Source organism: Camelus dromedarius, chromosome 34, assembly GCF_036321535.1.
Source record: "Camelus dromedarius isolate mCamDro1 chromosome 34, mCamDro1.pat, whole genome shotgun sequence".
In the NCBI taxonomy this organism is placed as follows: domain Eukaryota; kingdom Metazoa; phylum Chordata; class Mammalia; order Artiodactyla; family Camelidae; genus Camelus; species Camelus dromedarius.
The window spans coordinates 13,004,849-13,020,831 of NC_087469.1; the positions used below are offsets into that span (position 1 = coordinate 13,004,849).

The 15,983-nt window shown below is 47.2% G+C and overlaps 1 protein-coding gene across 7 annotated transcripts in view; it reads left to right on the forward strand.

Moving 5' to 3' along the window:
* GRAMD1B (GRAM domain containing 1B) overlaps positions 1 to 15,983 on the forward strand; it is a 154,594-nt gene that overhangs the window by 2,173 nt on the left and 136,438 nt on the right. For 2 of the 7 annotated variants that reach the window (XM_064482169.1, XM_064482168.1), the window contains exon 2: positions 5,512 to 5,573. The exons of the other annotated variants lie outside the window; for them this stretch is intronic. In XM_064482169.1, coding sequence (XP_064338239.1) covers positions 5,512 to 5,573 — 62 coding nt within the window. The remainder of the gene's footprint in view (positions 1 to 5,511; positions 5,574 to 15,983) is intronic. 7 annotated transcript variants of the gene reach the window in all.

Here is a 15,983-nt window from a genome sequence, read left to right on the forward strand (position 1 = left end):
GCAGGGCGAGATGTGTCTTGCAGGGATCGCTGAGGAATTGGGCTGGGTTATACGGATGAGGAACATTCTAAGCCTGCCAGGGGTTCTTTTTTGGTTCTCATGACTGGATGTGGTTATCCTTGCAGGTGCTGTTGTAGGGCTTAGTTCTGGGGTTTGGAGGGGACTGGAGGATAACAATTCTTTCTGTACTAGTACTTCATCCTGCTGCCGTTTCCAGAGAGCAGAGGGAAATGGGACAAACTTGGTGGGAGCTAATCTTGAAACTAAAATAGTACATCACAGTTTGTCAGCTTTCCCCTCAAATGTGAGAGACCCTAAAAGAAGCCCTATTTTGACCTTGAGATTCTGCCATATATACTAAGGACAGAATATGGGGGAAGATTCTTACGTTGATAGCCAGCATGCGGATGGGGTGGATTTGGTTCAGTTTAGGGAAGTCTTTCTTCGTTTGGAGAGTTGTCTACAGATGCAATGGAATCTTCATTTTTGTTAGAGGAGGGAACATACTCTTAAACCAGGAAGGATTTTTCACCGTCTAGGAATAGTTTAAAAACTGGCAGTTGTTTTCAGTGGTTGTTTGTTGGATTAGAAGAGTATGTGTATATATGTAGAAAAAGGCAACCTCTGGGTTCAACCCCAAATTTGTCTGACTCACATCTTCACTCTTAACCGCTGTGAAACTGCTTCCTGTTGGAATCTATCTAGATCGTGGCTAAAACAGAAGCCCATCATTTTTAGGTCTTGGAAACAGAAGACTTCTTGGAAAGAAAAGAATCAGTCAAGTGACTAGATGCTTGCAGATGGCCGGCATGATTCCCTGAGGTGGAATCAGCATTTAGAGTCAATAGGGCACAAAGAATATTGGACATCAAGTCAGGAGACATAGGTTTCAATTTCAGTTCTGTCGTTTCTTAGCTGTGGAACCTTGGACACCTCCCTTCACCTCTGTGTTTCATCTCCTCCTTCTGTGGAGGGGGAGCTCTGCGGGTTAACGGGAGGTCTCTAGATGATAATACACGTGAAAATGTTTTGTAAACTTCCCCCTGTTGTGCAAGGGGGAAGGATGTGTGTCCTTATTCTATGAGTGTCTCACAGGCAGTGGATGTGTGCTTGAGAGTATAGGTTCTGTACTCACGTGTCCTGTTTCCTGGAGCAGCACCTGGGACTCCTCACACAAGACCCGATTTGGAGATGATGATTGGAAAATGACCCAGCTCCAGCTTGGCTTGGGAGGATTAGCACACCAGGCCCAGCATGGCATCCATCCCACGCACGTTTCCCACCCCAGGTCTCCCTCTCCGCAGCAGAGAAAAGCCCCTTTCAGGCCTGTGATGCAATTCTGTCTGATATTGTAGAGGGCAGGGACCAAGAGGACCACAACATGTGGATTTTAACTGCACAAAGTTGAAAATATTAAGAGAATCAGGAGCCCCTTTTTTTCTCCTTAACCCTGGAAAGAAAGAAGCAGAGAAAATGGTGAGGTTAGCAAGGAACTTGGGGAACAGGACTCCGAGTTCAACTTTGTGTGGTTCATCTCTGTGTCTTCACGGTCTAGCACTGTACTTGGCCTTTTGTAGTGATCGGTAGATGTTTATTGATGGATAAATTAATAATGAATGAATGAATGATTCCTTTATCTCTACTCTTTGTAATGAAATTATCCTTACTCATGAGTCAGGGAAAATTTCCTGGAGGAGGTGAGTCCAGAGCTGAGGTTTTGATGTGTGACAGCTTTATTGAGATAGAAGATACATGCCATACAATTCAGTCAGTTTGAAAGGACACAATTCAGTAGTTTGGAGTATATTCAGAAATATGTACAATCATCACCACAGTCAATTTTAGAACATTTTCATGACCTCAAAAAGAAAACCCTGCCTTTTAGGTATCACCCTCAATCCCCACTCCTCCATCCCGCCAGCCCTGGGCATCCGTGAATCTACTTTCTGTGGTGAACTGAGTCTTGAATGGGGACCAGGTGCCTTTTGGTGAAAGCAGTTTGGGTGTGTTGACTTGAAGACAGGGGATGGATGACCAAGTGTGATCTTGATAAGAGATGTGGGAAAATGAGGGCAAAGTGATGGGCTGACAAACTATGATTATGCTGAAGAGTTTGAATTTCAGTTCATCAGTAGGTCAACAAAGATGTATTGAGATCCTACGGACAGTGTGCTTTGTATACAAAGAGGATTCAACTCAATGGGGAGCCATTGTAGGTTCTGGAACCCGGGAGAGACGTGCTCAGAGTGGTATTTGAGGCAACTAATTCTTGCTGTTCTGTGTGAGCTGGGTGTGAAGTAGAGGCCTGAGCCTTGCACTGTTCTTCCAGCAGTCACTGTTCCAGCTGGGAATTGTCATCTTAGCCACCGTTTAACGTAAGGTGGCACAGTTTCTTTGCTGGCCATGCTGTCCCCTGAGCCCCGTAAATAATGTAGTTGAGGGGGCAAGCTCTTAGAATTAGTACCTGCAAGTCTCCCTAAATCCCTTGGTTTTTAACTGGTGGTGGTGATTGTTCAAAACCCAAATTGAGGACATAACGGCATCCTGACCTTGTTCTCTGGAGGGGGAAGGAGAGCGGACAAGGGGCACATGAGGAGGTGTGGGTGGCTGACTGTGGGCTGTCTTTCTGGGGGACACAGAGGCACTTCTCTGCCCTGTCTCCCCTGGACACCCTCCTTATTATCACCTTCTACCCCACTTTCTCTTGGCTCTTCTGTCCCCTCTTCTGTGTAACATACCTACCCTGTCGTGACTGCCCACAGTCTAGCAGGCTGGCAGCTGGAGAGATCTCTACCTGGAGCCTCAGGACTTCTGCTTGGCTACACATCTGACCTCAGCTGGTGCCTCCCACTTATTCTGCCAGCCTGGTGGGCCTGGTTATCTAGCTGGTGCCAGCCTAGCTGGCATGTGGATTGGCAGGTAATGATTACCCATCAGTGGTATATCTATCTTGATTCTTCATCCCCCTCGTCTGACCGTTGGAGGGAGTCTTGCTTCTGGTTTCAGCTCAGTTTCCAGGGAGCAGGCTGATGTGGGCATCCAAATGTTACACCCATCCCCTCTGTGTGGACCAGACCCTGCCATGCAGAAGCACACAGAGTGTGGGAAAACTCATGCTTTTCTTAAACAAAGCATCAAACAGGAGACCTGGGATTTGTCAGCAGATTAAATAAGTAATTGGTGTTGGATAAGGTTAAACTAGGAAGAACCTCTACCAGACCCATAATTCGTTGAGGGCGGGGGCTGCGTCTTACTTTATGCCAAGTTTTTCTGCTAAGCGCCTTAAATATGCGAACACATTTAATTCTCACAGCAAACCCCCCAGGTGAGTTTTAGGGCTGAGGAAACTGAAGTTCACAGATTACGTTGCTCCTGGTCAAAGAGAAGCAACGGTGGGGTCTGAGCCACGTTCTTCTGATTCCAGAGCCTGAGCTCTTTACAGCTGCACTGTACCATCTCCCCAGGGCCTGGAAGTCCTTGGCCCTTACATGTTTGAGAGCATGTGGACGTACACCTGGATGGGGAGGTGGGAAGGAGGTCTGGAGGATGGGAAGGAGGCTGAGAAGAAATGTATGGGGTTGGGGACCAGCAGTAGGAGGGTGGTGCTACCTGGCGGAAGCGAACTGGTCCATGAGAAGTAGCCAACCTTTGGCTGTAGATGTGGTTTCCAGATTCAAACAATTTGTGGAAACTGACAAGGTAGAGATGAGCCCTAGGGACTGATTCACACCGGCCAGGTTTCTCTGGTGGTGGGGATTTTGAGAGTTTCCTTGGTGGTTATGCACTCAGGCTGCCAGTTACACGTCAGGGAAAAGACTGGGATTTTTATGGGGCAGATTAACAGGTGATAATTCTGCCCTGCTTGGTTAGTTTCTCCCAGGTACCAACCATCTATACACCAGTTGCTTTGCTCATTGCTTCCAGGGTGACTCTGGAGTTTTCCTTAAGGCGCCTGAAGGGCTAAGCCTCCGGTGGGGAATTTCCTTCCTGACCCCTGTGGTGAGCCACTGGGCCCTGAAGCAGGTGCTTAAACACAGAGCCAAGCTGGCCGGAGAGCCTGCGGGCGGTTGCTGGGTTGCTGTGTGTACCAGAGCTTCACGATCTGCAGGCTTTTCCTGGAGCCTGGAGCTTTTGCCCTCTTGGGATTCTTTCCTCCTCACCCAGATCAGTGTGGTGACTTGCCAAGTGGCAGTTGTACCTGGTGTGAAGGAAGGTGCTTTTAAACATCTTGCGATTGGGGTGGGGTGGGGGTGTCTGTGAGCTCTTGTCCTATGACCTGGGCGCCTGAGGGCCCTTGCTTCTCTCAGAGGAGGTGGTGAGGCTTCTGTCAGGGATGCCGAACAGAAAATAGAATGTGGGCCTTCAGGTGGGAGAAGGAAGATGGGAGGGAGATGCTTTGCGCTGGTAAAAAGGGACGTCGGGCCATGGCCTGCCCCCCCACCCCCCGCTCCATGCCATTGTCCACAGACACGTGCCACCTCCTAAAGATAGTCCTGGTGTGAGTGCTCTCCTGTTTTCAGACGGTGCATCTGGCTTTTTTGTCCAAGTAACATAGTTCAAAGTCATCGCCAGGACGAAGTGCCTTAGCTAAGACGAGTGGTGAAGGGAGGCGGAGAAGGAAGCCCATGGCTTTTTCACTTGAGGCCTTGGTACATTCTTTGGTCAGAGATGTAAAGCCCTTTCTTCTGCTTCCTCTGCACGGACTCTGACTGGGTTGGGGCGCTGGTTGTCCCACCCCGATTGGTGGATGAGATAAAGAAAGGCGATTCTGCACGTTGCAGGGGCCGGTCTGGGTTACAGCCTGGAACTCGGGCCTCCGCCCTGAAGTCCGGACTGGCTTCTATCTGTCACATCTCTGGAGCCTCTTCCAGCCTGGTGCCTCCTACCTCCGCAGTCTGACCGCAGAGGTTTCTTGGTCTTGCCGCTTCTGGTTCACAAGTTTAGTCAGGAAATGACGGGGCTGAGTCAGGGGACTGAAAAACGCATCCACGTCCCACTTGGTTTTTCCCCTTTCTTTGGCAACTGTGCAAAAAGAACCCGCCTTGGGGCCCTGTGGGCACGGTGGGTTTGGCAGCCCTTGCCACCTTTGCTCCAGCAATTAGGAAAATCTAGAAAGACAGTGGACCGTTACTTTAGCAATACATTTTTTTTGAGTCCCTCCAAGGGTCTTCCAGCTTGCTGTCTTAAAATAAATTCTTATATCATAAAATTCAATGAGTATTGTGTGTGTGGTAATAGCTAGTTTATATAAAACTTAAGAGGAGAATAGCTCATCATTTGACTACCATTAGTAGCGTGCTTGGTGTATCATCTCCCAGTATTTTTTCTCATTCAGAGTTTCTTCTTTTTTGGTGGGGAGAGGTAATTAGGTTTTTATTTATTTATCTTTAATGTAGATACTGGGGATCGAACCCAGGACCTTATGCATGCTAGGCATGCACGCTACCACTGAGCTATACCCTCCCACCTTCAGAGTTTCTTTTTAATCAAGAGATTTTTCCTTTTCATCAGCTCTTCGGTGCCTTGTATCTGTAGAAGGTCAGGAAGAACAGAAACCCACAGGTTGAGGACAGGTAAGTCTGTGGGAAAAAAAAAAGAATTTCTGAAGCATTGTTTCTGGAGGAGCCCTTGTGATGAGACATTTCTCCAAAGTGGGGGTAGGAGCCCTCTCTTCAAAGATGCCACTTGACCTCGTCCTCATGTTCTCTATAATCCGAGCGTGGACGTTACGGCCAGTCTGACCCCTCAGCAGTCTGCCTTGCACCGGCAAGCGTTTGTTTCCCAGCTGGGTCGTTCCACTCCGAAGCTCTTGCTGACCTTCTGGTTGATTCTTAGGATTGTTTGAAATGGCAGTGATACATTACTCTGAACAGGGTGGAGCTTCTTCAGAGAACAGTTTACCCTTAGCTTGAGTAATACCATGTCTTTTCTCTGTGTCTGCAGTGAACCATATCTTCCTGACATGTGAATAGCTCATTAAAAAAAAAAAAAAGAAAAGATCCCAGGAAAGAGGATTGCACCACCTGTCCTCGCTGGGTTACTTCCTTCTATGCTTTTAAGCCCTACTATTGAGAAAGTTCTGCTTAAGAGCTAACTGAAATCCCCCACGCTATAATTCAAACTCATTTTCTCTTGTTTTGTCCTCAGTGAAGATGAGAAACTACCTGGTCATTGTCTTCTGAGAATATGCCTTCAAAGACTTACTATTAGTAACTTAGGGTGTTGCTTCCAGATTCTAAGATGAGCCCTGGGGTTGCAGTACCAATTACTTGGTCCTCTCTGATTGCCCAGTGGGGGCTGGGGAGCCCTGCGGGCATAATGGAGGAATTGGCAGCCACACATTTTAGAAGAGAGCCAGTCCCAGAGGTGAGCAGGGTAGACAGTGGCCTGCCCATTCAGAAAGTTCTTAGGAACACTGGATGGTACCCCTTTCTCAAGTGCCTTCTCTATGCTTGGACTGCTTCCCCAAATGCTTCTGAGTAGATATGCATTTTGTTAAGCAGAGAAATGAGGCTGAAAGTGTAGATAACTCAGGAGAGGTAATTCTCACAGTTCAACAGACATTAAACACGTTTATCCGGCACTTACAGAGAATCCAGTACTGTCCTGTGTGCTTGGGGCACGAAGACGAATACAAGTGGCCCTTCTGTTGAGAAGCTCACAGCCTGTGGGGGAGATTCAACACACAAAAGATAATTTCAGTAGAATATGGAATTCAGACTGAAGCACAGAAGAAAAAAAAAAAGATCTGAGGAAAAGATCTGCTGGGAGGGAAAGGGGAGGAGGGTCCTTGGACCTAGATCCCCCCACCGCATGGCCTTGCTTCTCTAGTGCTCAGCTGCCGCATGATTGTACCTGCAATTCCAGCTCTGCGCCTCTCTCTCAGAGAATCTGGTCTTCGTGGTGGATGGGGTTCATGTGGTCATTTCAGCTTTGAGCAAACTGAGAAGTCCACGGCTGCGAAGCTGGTCAGTGGCAGACATGGCTTTAGCATTCAGATCTCTTGCAACTTGTGTTCCGTCCATCCCGTGTCCTGAGGAGCACATCTTTGCCCAGGATAGAGCTGGGTCTTCATCAGTGAACCCGGAAGCTCAGGCAGGCCTCGTCTGTCTGTAGGGGCAGGGTGATGGTTTGTCCTAAGACAACTGCCTTAGCACCAGTTCAAGGGACATACTGAGGCAGCATGGGGTGGAGGCCCAGGGTCTGCTCTTTTTTCTTTTTTCTCTTTTTACTTTTTTTTTTGCTATGTGGTCGTGCATAGGTTACTCAGTCTCTCTGGGCCTCGGTATCATTAATAAAAATGGAATGTATACATGTCTTCTTTATCTTGTAAGACAAAATTAAGTAGACATGTCTGAAGAATTATGTTAATGTTATCATTAGTTTATGAAACTGAGATTTTTTTTTTTTTTTTGGTGGTCTGTGAGACCTCTGAGTCTGCTCCTCTGGTTAGTGTAAGCTGAAACAGTGGTTTGTTGTTTCTTTGATGAGATGTCACTTTTCTGATCTATTGATAAATGCTGAAAATGAGTTTATAATTTGTGGGCTGCTATTGGCTGCCTGTCTCTGCAGTGTTGGTCTGTTTAAGGTTCTGAATCCAGGCTTATTTCTCTTTCTCCTTTTCCCCTGTCTCTCGCTCTCTCTCCCTCTTCCTCCTTCTCCTAAATCTACATACTATCCTTGGGCTATTTCGTTCACTCTCTGGAATTTAATTATTCCCGCTAGATGATGATTCTCACAGTTACATCTCAGATCTCATCTCTTTCCTGAGCCTCAGGCTCATCCCTCCAACTGGCTGATGGGCATTTCTATTGGGATGTTCTTCAAAACAGTTCATAACTGAGCTCTTCAAACCTTTCCCTCCAGACCAATGCCTCTCCCTCTGTTCCTTGCCTTGGGGTTTGGAATCTTTCAGTTTCACAAGGTTTCTGTCCCTCCAGAGAGAATGTTCCTCAAGACTGTCTTCTCATCTCTACCACCATCTCCCCTCCCTGGGCCATCACCATCTCTCACTTGTGTTATCCCAGCATCTTCTTGACTGGTCTTCCTGATGCCCCTCACCCCTTGAATTTCACTCTGCAGCCAGAGTGGTCTTCATGATCTTACTTGTGCTGCCCCTCCTGCTTCCTTTACTGCTGCTCGCAGTCCTCCCCCTCCAGCCGGAGTCACCTTTCAGTGCCTCGACGGGATGCTTCCTTTTATTTTTAGGCTCACAGACGCTGTTCCTCCAGACGGAATTCCCCTGTAACACTGACCCGCTCGGCCACCCTGCCCTTCTTCTCCTTTGGATCTTAGCTTAGCTATCCTTTCCTCTAGGAAGTAGTTCCCGACTCAGGTGTTTATGACATCGTTGTTCCTAAATTGTGACTGCTTGGTCACATCGTATCCTTCACTGGATCGTCAGCTGTGAGAGCAGAGTTCATTTTGTTCAGTGTTTGTTGATTCAGTGCCTGCAAGCTCTTTGCATGGAACACAGTTGGAGCCCGCTAAACGTGTACTTGGGAAATGAATAAATAATCCAATGGATGAAGGACTCTAAGGAGATTTGATTTTCATGGAATTCTATTGGAAGTCATTTTACAGAGCAGGAAGTCCTCTTGAGGCTGAATAATTACCCTCTCATGCGCCATTTGTGTAAATCTGGGTTACTATGTGTTGTTTGTTTTAAGCCTGTTGGTTTGTTTTGTGTTTTTGTCTTTTTGCTTTCTTCCCTCAGACTGTAAGTGCCCAGAGACCAGAGGCAGCTGTTCTTCTAAGGGTGGTCTCTATTCAGGGTGACAGATTTGGCATCATCAGGTGAGAGTGGTTGACCTCTCCCAAAACGAGGCTCCAGAAAACAGGAGCGCATTGAGGGCAGTATTTTGGCTCCTAATCAACCCGGGGCCCAGGCACAGTCTGCACATAGTGGTTAGCCTTTTCCCACCAAAGACCTGTGACAGCCTTGAAGGCTGTTTTTATTTTTGGAGCTGTGGTTTCCATGGTAACACGGTACTCCCCCCCACCCCCAGTCTTCTGATTCCAGGTCAGGACAACAGTTGTTCCTCTTGCAGGAGAAAAGGATTTTGTGATACATACATCCTTCAACCCTTTGTTCCCCTACTTAACCCAACATATATTTCATAAACACACATTCCACGCCAGGCACTGTTCTGGACACTGGGAACAGCTGGGAACAAAATAGTTTCTGCCCTGGCGGCGCTTACATCCTAGAAAGGGCAGAGACGGCAAGCAAGTTAACAGTGCAACAGTAATCCCTGTTTCTTTAAAAACAAGTTATTTGAGCACATCACTGAAAGGGAATTAGTGTGTTTCCTAAACTTGGGAAATCAGGAGTGGTAAAAGGAATGTCTTCCACTCTGCTTTGAAGAGAGATGGAGGAGAGGAGCTGGGACTGAACATGGGAGGCTGACTCCTCTCCCATCGATAGCAGGACTTAATTCAACTTCGGAATGCACACGCATCTGGTGCGCTGACATCTCCCAAGACCTCGGGAGATGTGGTATTAAGCAGGGTCTCTATCCGCAGCTGTCAGAGACCAGAGCAGTTGTTTTCTTGGTGTTCTGCTGCTTTCTTCCTCTTAGCTCTAGTGGGAGCCAAGAGCCAAAGGGTTGCTGATACAAATGGCCTTTCTTCATACCGAGTGACAGCAGCCTCAAAGGCAGGTCGGGAATGCCATTCAGTGGGGCACATTAGAGTGTGGCGCCTGGAACTGGGAGCCCAGGGGAGGTACAGAGCAGAGAGGGACACCGACACCTGCTGTTGGGAGCTTTGGGTCACAGCAGCAGGGGAATGGTGCCCTCGTGGGCACGGGTGAACACAGTGCTGGCAACAGCAGTGTAATAATCTCTTAATTTGGGGAGCATTTGATCCTTTTCAATATGACTTCCTAGGCCCTGGGCTCCAGAAGATGGGCTCAGAGTGTAATTATTCTTCGTATTTGTCCTGGCATGTAACCACAGTGCCTGGCACACATGGAGCCTTCCAGTAACGTGCTTGTGGCCCGACCATAAGCTCCTGCATTTGTTCCCGATCCCATGGGGCAGACGTAGTGAGTATGTCCACTTGGTCCTTAAGGAAGTTGAAATTCTGAAACATGCCCACATGGCATGCAACTGAGTTATGATGGAAACCTGACTCAAAAAGGTTGTGTCCTGTTGTTTTTAATTCAAGCCTTTTCCTGTATTGTACAAACACTTATATATCTGACATTATACCGAAGTTTATGTATGTGTGCTGACCCTGTGGGTCATTAAAATCCACAGGAAATGGAAAGCAAAGGCCAAATATTAGAAGGGGCTGTTTTCAGCATGCCTCACCTGGTGAGAAGCAGTGATTGGATTTTACCTCCCCCCGATCTCCTTCTCACTTGGAAGGATACATTAAACCTTCAGGCTGTCACAGTGAGGCGAGTCCAAATTCTGCAGAAACTGACCACTTGGCTCCTGTGTGTCAGCCACTGAGCTTTGAGTGGCCTCTGCTCTTGAAGGGTATAGTCTGCTTTATTATTCATCCATTCATTTGTTCAGCAACAGATTTTAATTGAGCGTCTAATAGGCAGTCAATGCAAATCGTACAAATAAATGTAAAATTTTTCATTGTGGCCAGTGTACCCATGGAGGACAGCAATACTGGTAATATCTGGTAGTCCTGGTAATTGGCCAGCCTTGTTGTGAAGGACGTCCTCTCACTGAAGGTCTGCTGGATGGACATTTCGTTTCAGGAGAGGAGAAGCAATTTCCTTTCGACTTGGGGCCTCACTCATTCAGTTCATGGAGTAGAAGTGTTGGCTGGAGAGTTCTGGCTGTGGACATGGGGTAACCAGGGCTTTTTGTTGTGCTCCTGCCTCTTCCTGCTGGACACAGGACCACTGAGCTTCCCTTTGGGTTCTCCAGCAGAGGATAGGAAGGCGAAGGATTGATGCAAAGGATTCAAAAGTCAGGCACTTGGGGTTTATTAACTGTGCGTGTTTCTCCCTTACAGAGCCACCAAGACTCCAGAGTCCGAGAGCCTCTGCCCCCAGTTGCCTAGTAGATTAAGGCCCCCTTTGGGTGACAGATGCTGGCTTAGAAATAATTTACTTTCGTTGTCTTAATCAGCTCAGTAGTAGCCACAGAGGGTTAATAAGACAGTTGGCACCATGCAGATAACCCCAAACCTCTACTCATCCAGGCTAAGTGGAAGGTACTTGGAGAATGAGTGAATGAATGAATGAATGAATCTTTAAAAATAAATGTATATTTAATACATATAAATATTATATATGTATCTCTGTGTGTGTGTGTATGTGTATGTATTTTTAAATCCTGGGTATCCCCTACACCAAGTGAGGTGCTCTTTGGCCATGGGATGGTGACTCAGCTCTTACCAGTGAGAAACTTTAATTTGCCTATTGAATGTGATCTTCGTCTTGATGTCAGCAGTTGGGTTAGATCCATCCAACTCAGAGAGACTTACAGACTGGGCCTGCTGGATTCCAGGTGAGGCCAGGGGAAGCCCACCTGTGGCTGTGTGATGGCGTGTCTGGGGTCACAGGTGGCTGCTGATTGTGAATTAGAGAGTGACTGGGGGAATTAGGGAGTGACTGGGGGACAGCTGAGAAATAGAATGTTTCTACCTCTTTCAAGGCTGTTCCTCTTTGCAAAATACCATTGATAACCTCCCAGGCCTGCAGTATCCCTCACGGTGTCCATACAGATGACTTCCCAGGGGCTGCCTTTGACTTTTATTCCAGTAGCAATTTCCAGCCTGCTTCCATGGAGTAAAATTCCAGCCCGGAGCAAGGTTTCTTCCCTCAGGCTGCGTCCCGTCATCAGTTTCCTCCTCCATAAGCGGAGGGTCATGCTAGCACCCACCTTGTAGGTTGGTTTGCAGAGGAAAAAAGAAAGTAAGGCTCGTCTCCGAGTGCCTGTGCATGGACTCACTTTCTCATCATTTCCTTTCATCTCCCTCCCCTTTAAATGTAAAGGAAAGAGCTGTTTTCATCTTGGTGTCCTTCGGGGCCAACCTTACCTGATCTGAAGGGCAGACCGTGGGACTTGTGGTTGTTGGCCATTGCGGCACCTTTGCTGAGTCATTTGGGGTTGGCAGACCCGGGAAGAATAGTGGTCCAGAGGCTGGTGAGAGCTGTGTGTGGTCAGCTAAGGCAGCCTGTCCTGTCTTCGTATTTCCCGGGGCATTTCGGGAACCTGAGCACCCTTCTCACCAGAAGGGGAGGGGGACAAGTGACCAGCCCTGGAGGTGTTGGGTGTATCTTGCCTGGGGCTGGATTTCCTGTGATGTGGCTTCATGAATCTTTGATTTCAGCTTAATCAGTGCTGCCGTAAGGCTCTGTGGAGGACTCTAAATGAGGAGGGCAGGATTGTCTTCCGGGTTCGAGATGGGTGACATTCCTCGGTATGAGGCATAAGAAGGAGAGAAGATGCTTTTGGTGCTAGGGAGAAGACGCAGAGTGAGAACTTTTAGAAAAATGAGAAGAACTTGTAAAAAAGAGCCGAGGTAAGATTTAAAGTGTTTAAGAGAGATATGAGTGGGGAGTGGGAGGTACAAACTCTTGGGTGTAAGGTAGGCTCGAGGATGTACTGTACAACACGGGGAATATAGCTGATATTTTGTAATAACTGTGAATGGAAACCTTTAAAAATTGTATAAAAAATTAAAAATTAAAAAGAAGGGAGACATGAGGCATTTGTGAGATTTGGATTGGTTTTGTGTGTCCCCTGTAACGCTTGTGTCATCTTTTGTGAGACTTATATTTGTGTAACATATTTTGAGAAATGCTTTAACTTGATATAGCTGAGTATTTTATGAGCACTTAGTCTCCTATTAGTGAGAGTATTGTGATCCATTTTATCCCTGTCAACATCAGTGATAAATACTGTTTGAATATGTGCTCTGTGAGAGCTATGTTTAATAAAAAAGTAGGACGGTGGGAAAGCAAACATTTAAGTCTGTTTTTGTAGACTCTGCCACTTAATATTGATGTGACCTTAACGTATTTTTTTTCCTTTTTTGAGACTCCTCACCACGTGGCTTTATTATCTTCGTAATATTTTCACTTTTGAAATTATCCTATTTTTTTCCTTTGTCTCTTTGTTGATGATCAGTATCCCATTCTGCCAAACCACAGAACGTGAGGTCTTTAAGAGCAGAGCCTTGCCTGCTGCTGTGCTGGTACCTAGAAAACACGCAGCAACAGCACACAGCACATCCATTTTATGGAATGAACAGCCCTTAGTAGTTACCCTCGACATGAGCCGCAGCACCAAAGGGGTAAGAAAAAGTGTAAAATACCTGCTCTTCGCCCGAGGACTTTAAGTTCTCACACCTGAAGGGCAGCAGTGGCCAGAATGCTGCTCTAAGAATAGGCCGACTGAAGTTTTACTTTTTGCAGTGCAATTAAATACCTCTGTAGCTTTGACTTCTTTGCCCTGTCTCTTAACTTCTTTGGCCTTAACTTGTCCCTTGACTTCTTTGGCCTTTTGATTCCTGGCCTGAAAGGGAAAGAAGTGGATGAGATCATCTTTTAGGCTTCTGCTTGCTGTAAGGGTTGGTCCATGATTTCATTACTAGAATTAGAGACTATATAAAACGATAAGCTGGGGACTGGAGAACAGTGGAAGGAAGCCGGCTTAGCAGGAGTCCGCAGAAGTGAGCCAGGGCAGCGCGTTTCTGCGTCTCGTCTGCTCGCTCTCCCCTCCCTGCTGTGCAGCCCAGGCCTCCTCCCCTCCTGGGTCAGTTCACCCAGTTCCCTTCTCCGCCGGTCACCAGGCTTTCTAACTGATTTCCCCGGCAGCTTTCAAACCTTGCTTAGCTTCCTGGCACTTTTAAGGCCAGAAGGGGCCTCTGGTCATCCAGCACACCCAGCAAACCGAGGTTCAGAGCAGCGATACTCCTTGCTCTCTGTGTGCTGCCGGGTCAGGGCAGAGCCAGAGCTGGACCCAGACTTCCGAGCCCAGCACACGCACTGTGGCTCCACTGCACTTGTGCCTTATTTCCCATATGTTTTTATTTGTAATAGGTGAGTGTTGCTTTGCGCGTGACTCCAAGATGCGTGTATGCGGATGCTATACAGAACCCAGTTGGGTGCCCTGAAGTCTTCTCATAACCTACTTTTAGCAGCCCTCTTGCTCTCGCTCCAGCTCTGAGGCTCACTGAAGATTTGCTGTAGACTTGCCACTAGTTGATGAAGGTGGTAGCAGTTACCTAGCCAGCAGGTATTTATTGCCTGCTTCCTATTTGTTTTGCCTGATAATGGAGGGGAAGGAACACCAAAGAAAGAGATTGAACTGCCCCCAAGGGCTAGCGAGCAGAGGAAGCAGGACAGCCTAGATTTCACCCTTGCCTGTTCCCATCACCTGCGGTCAGGTATCTTCTGCATCTCTCCCGGCTCGTTTCTTCCTCCTCACTCCCTTAGCTTGAGCCTTCATCCACTCTGCTTTGTTGAAAGGGCTTTCTTGTAGGCCTCCCACTTAACCCTCTGTGTTCTTCTAATAAACGAATTACTTCCCTCTCCAGATTTCTTCCGTGCCTCCTCATCACCTGTAGGATGAATCTCATCCTGCTTCTGGGACACACAAGGCCCTTTGTGTGATGCTGTGATGCTGACCTTGCGTACCTGCCTATGTTTGTCTCTTGCCATCCCCACCTCCACCTCCAGCAGCATGGGGCTCATGATGAGGTCAAGGTCCTTAACTGAGCATGAGTCTCTCTTCACGTCTGTTTCTTGCCATGTGCCAGTCTCCCGCTTGGAATATGGTCTGCTAGTGAAATTGTAAATGTCAGCTCAAGTGCTTGTCATGCTCTGGGAAGTGCCGTCCTGGTCCCATGCAACCCCAGGTGTTCTTTCTCTGTTGTAGGTGCTGAGGCTTGCATGCACACTTTCTCCATCCCACCCTCCATGAAACTGTCACCTTGTTTTGCATAACCTCATTATTCAATGGAATGTTTCTTTCTCTGCTGGAGGGTGAACTCCTTAAGGTCAGATCATGCCTCTCTCTTTTTCAATCTTTGTGTTCCCTCAAATGGAGCCTGGCGTGCACAGTAGGTGCTCCAAAGATGCTTGTTTGAATGAAAGATGTGATTTCACTAAATACTATTGAAATTAAGCCAAGGACGAAATACTTTTTACACCAAGAAGGAAGAGTCATTTCAAATGCTGTAGAAATGTCAGAAAGAACTAAGATAGAAAAAAGGGCCATTAGGCAGTCATTGGTGACCTTGGATAAGAGAACAGTTTGTATCAAGCAATAGAAATGGAAGCTTGCTTTCAGGGAGTGAAGTGAATAGAGAGGAAATAGATGCAGCTGGTGGCAATCACAGTTAGAGGAAGGGACAAGGGAAGGGGAGAAGGAGGGTAACTTCAAGAAGTGTGATGAAACCAAAATCATCTGACCCCTTCGGGGCAAATAATCCCCCTTGGGACAACTGGGCTTCACAGATACCAACTTGTCTCATCAAAATGAGGCTCTCTTTCAGCGGAGCTCAGGAATGGAGCCTGCGCATGGCAACATCTCTCATTATCTTCCCCCTATAACTGCCCTGAGAAGAAACGGGATGTGAAGAAGAGTTTGAAGCAGATTGCTTTTTTGATCTGAAAGCTCCTAGCGAATGACACAGGGAAAGGCCAGGCCTTTTCCCTGCTCATCATAACCCTTCAGTCATTTACTGCTAAAATGTGAGTGATGAGCAGAAAAGACAGAAGAGAATGGGAGTATTTTGAGTGATAAGAACAGATATGGCACAGGTGGGTTACTTTTATGTGTCAGCTCTGCACACGGGCAGTGATAGATAGAAGCAGAGCTTCTGGGACTAGCCCTTTGTGCTCCTGTGACTTCTCCCCAACTCTAAATCAGATCTCCTGAGCCAGTGATGGGGACCATGATGTTGGGGAGAAAGAAAAATTTCCTCTACCCTTCTAGGTTCTTCTGAGTGGTCTAAGAATGAAATTGACATGAGACCCATTAACCAGAGAAAATCAAGCAAAG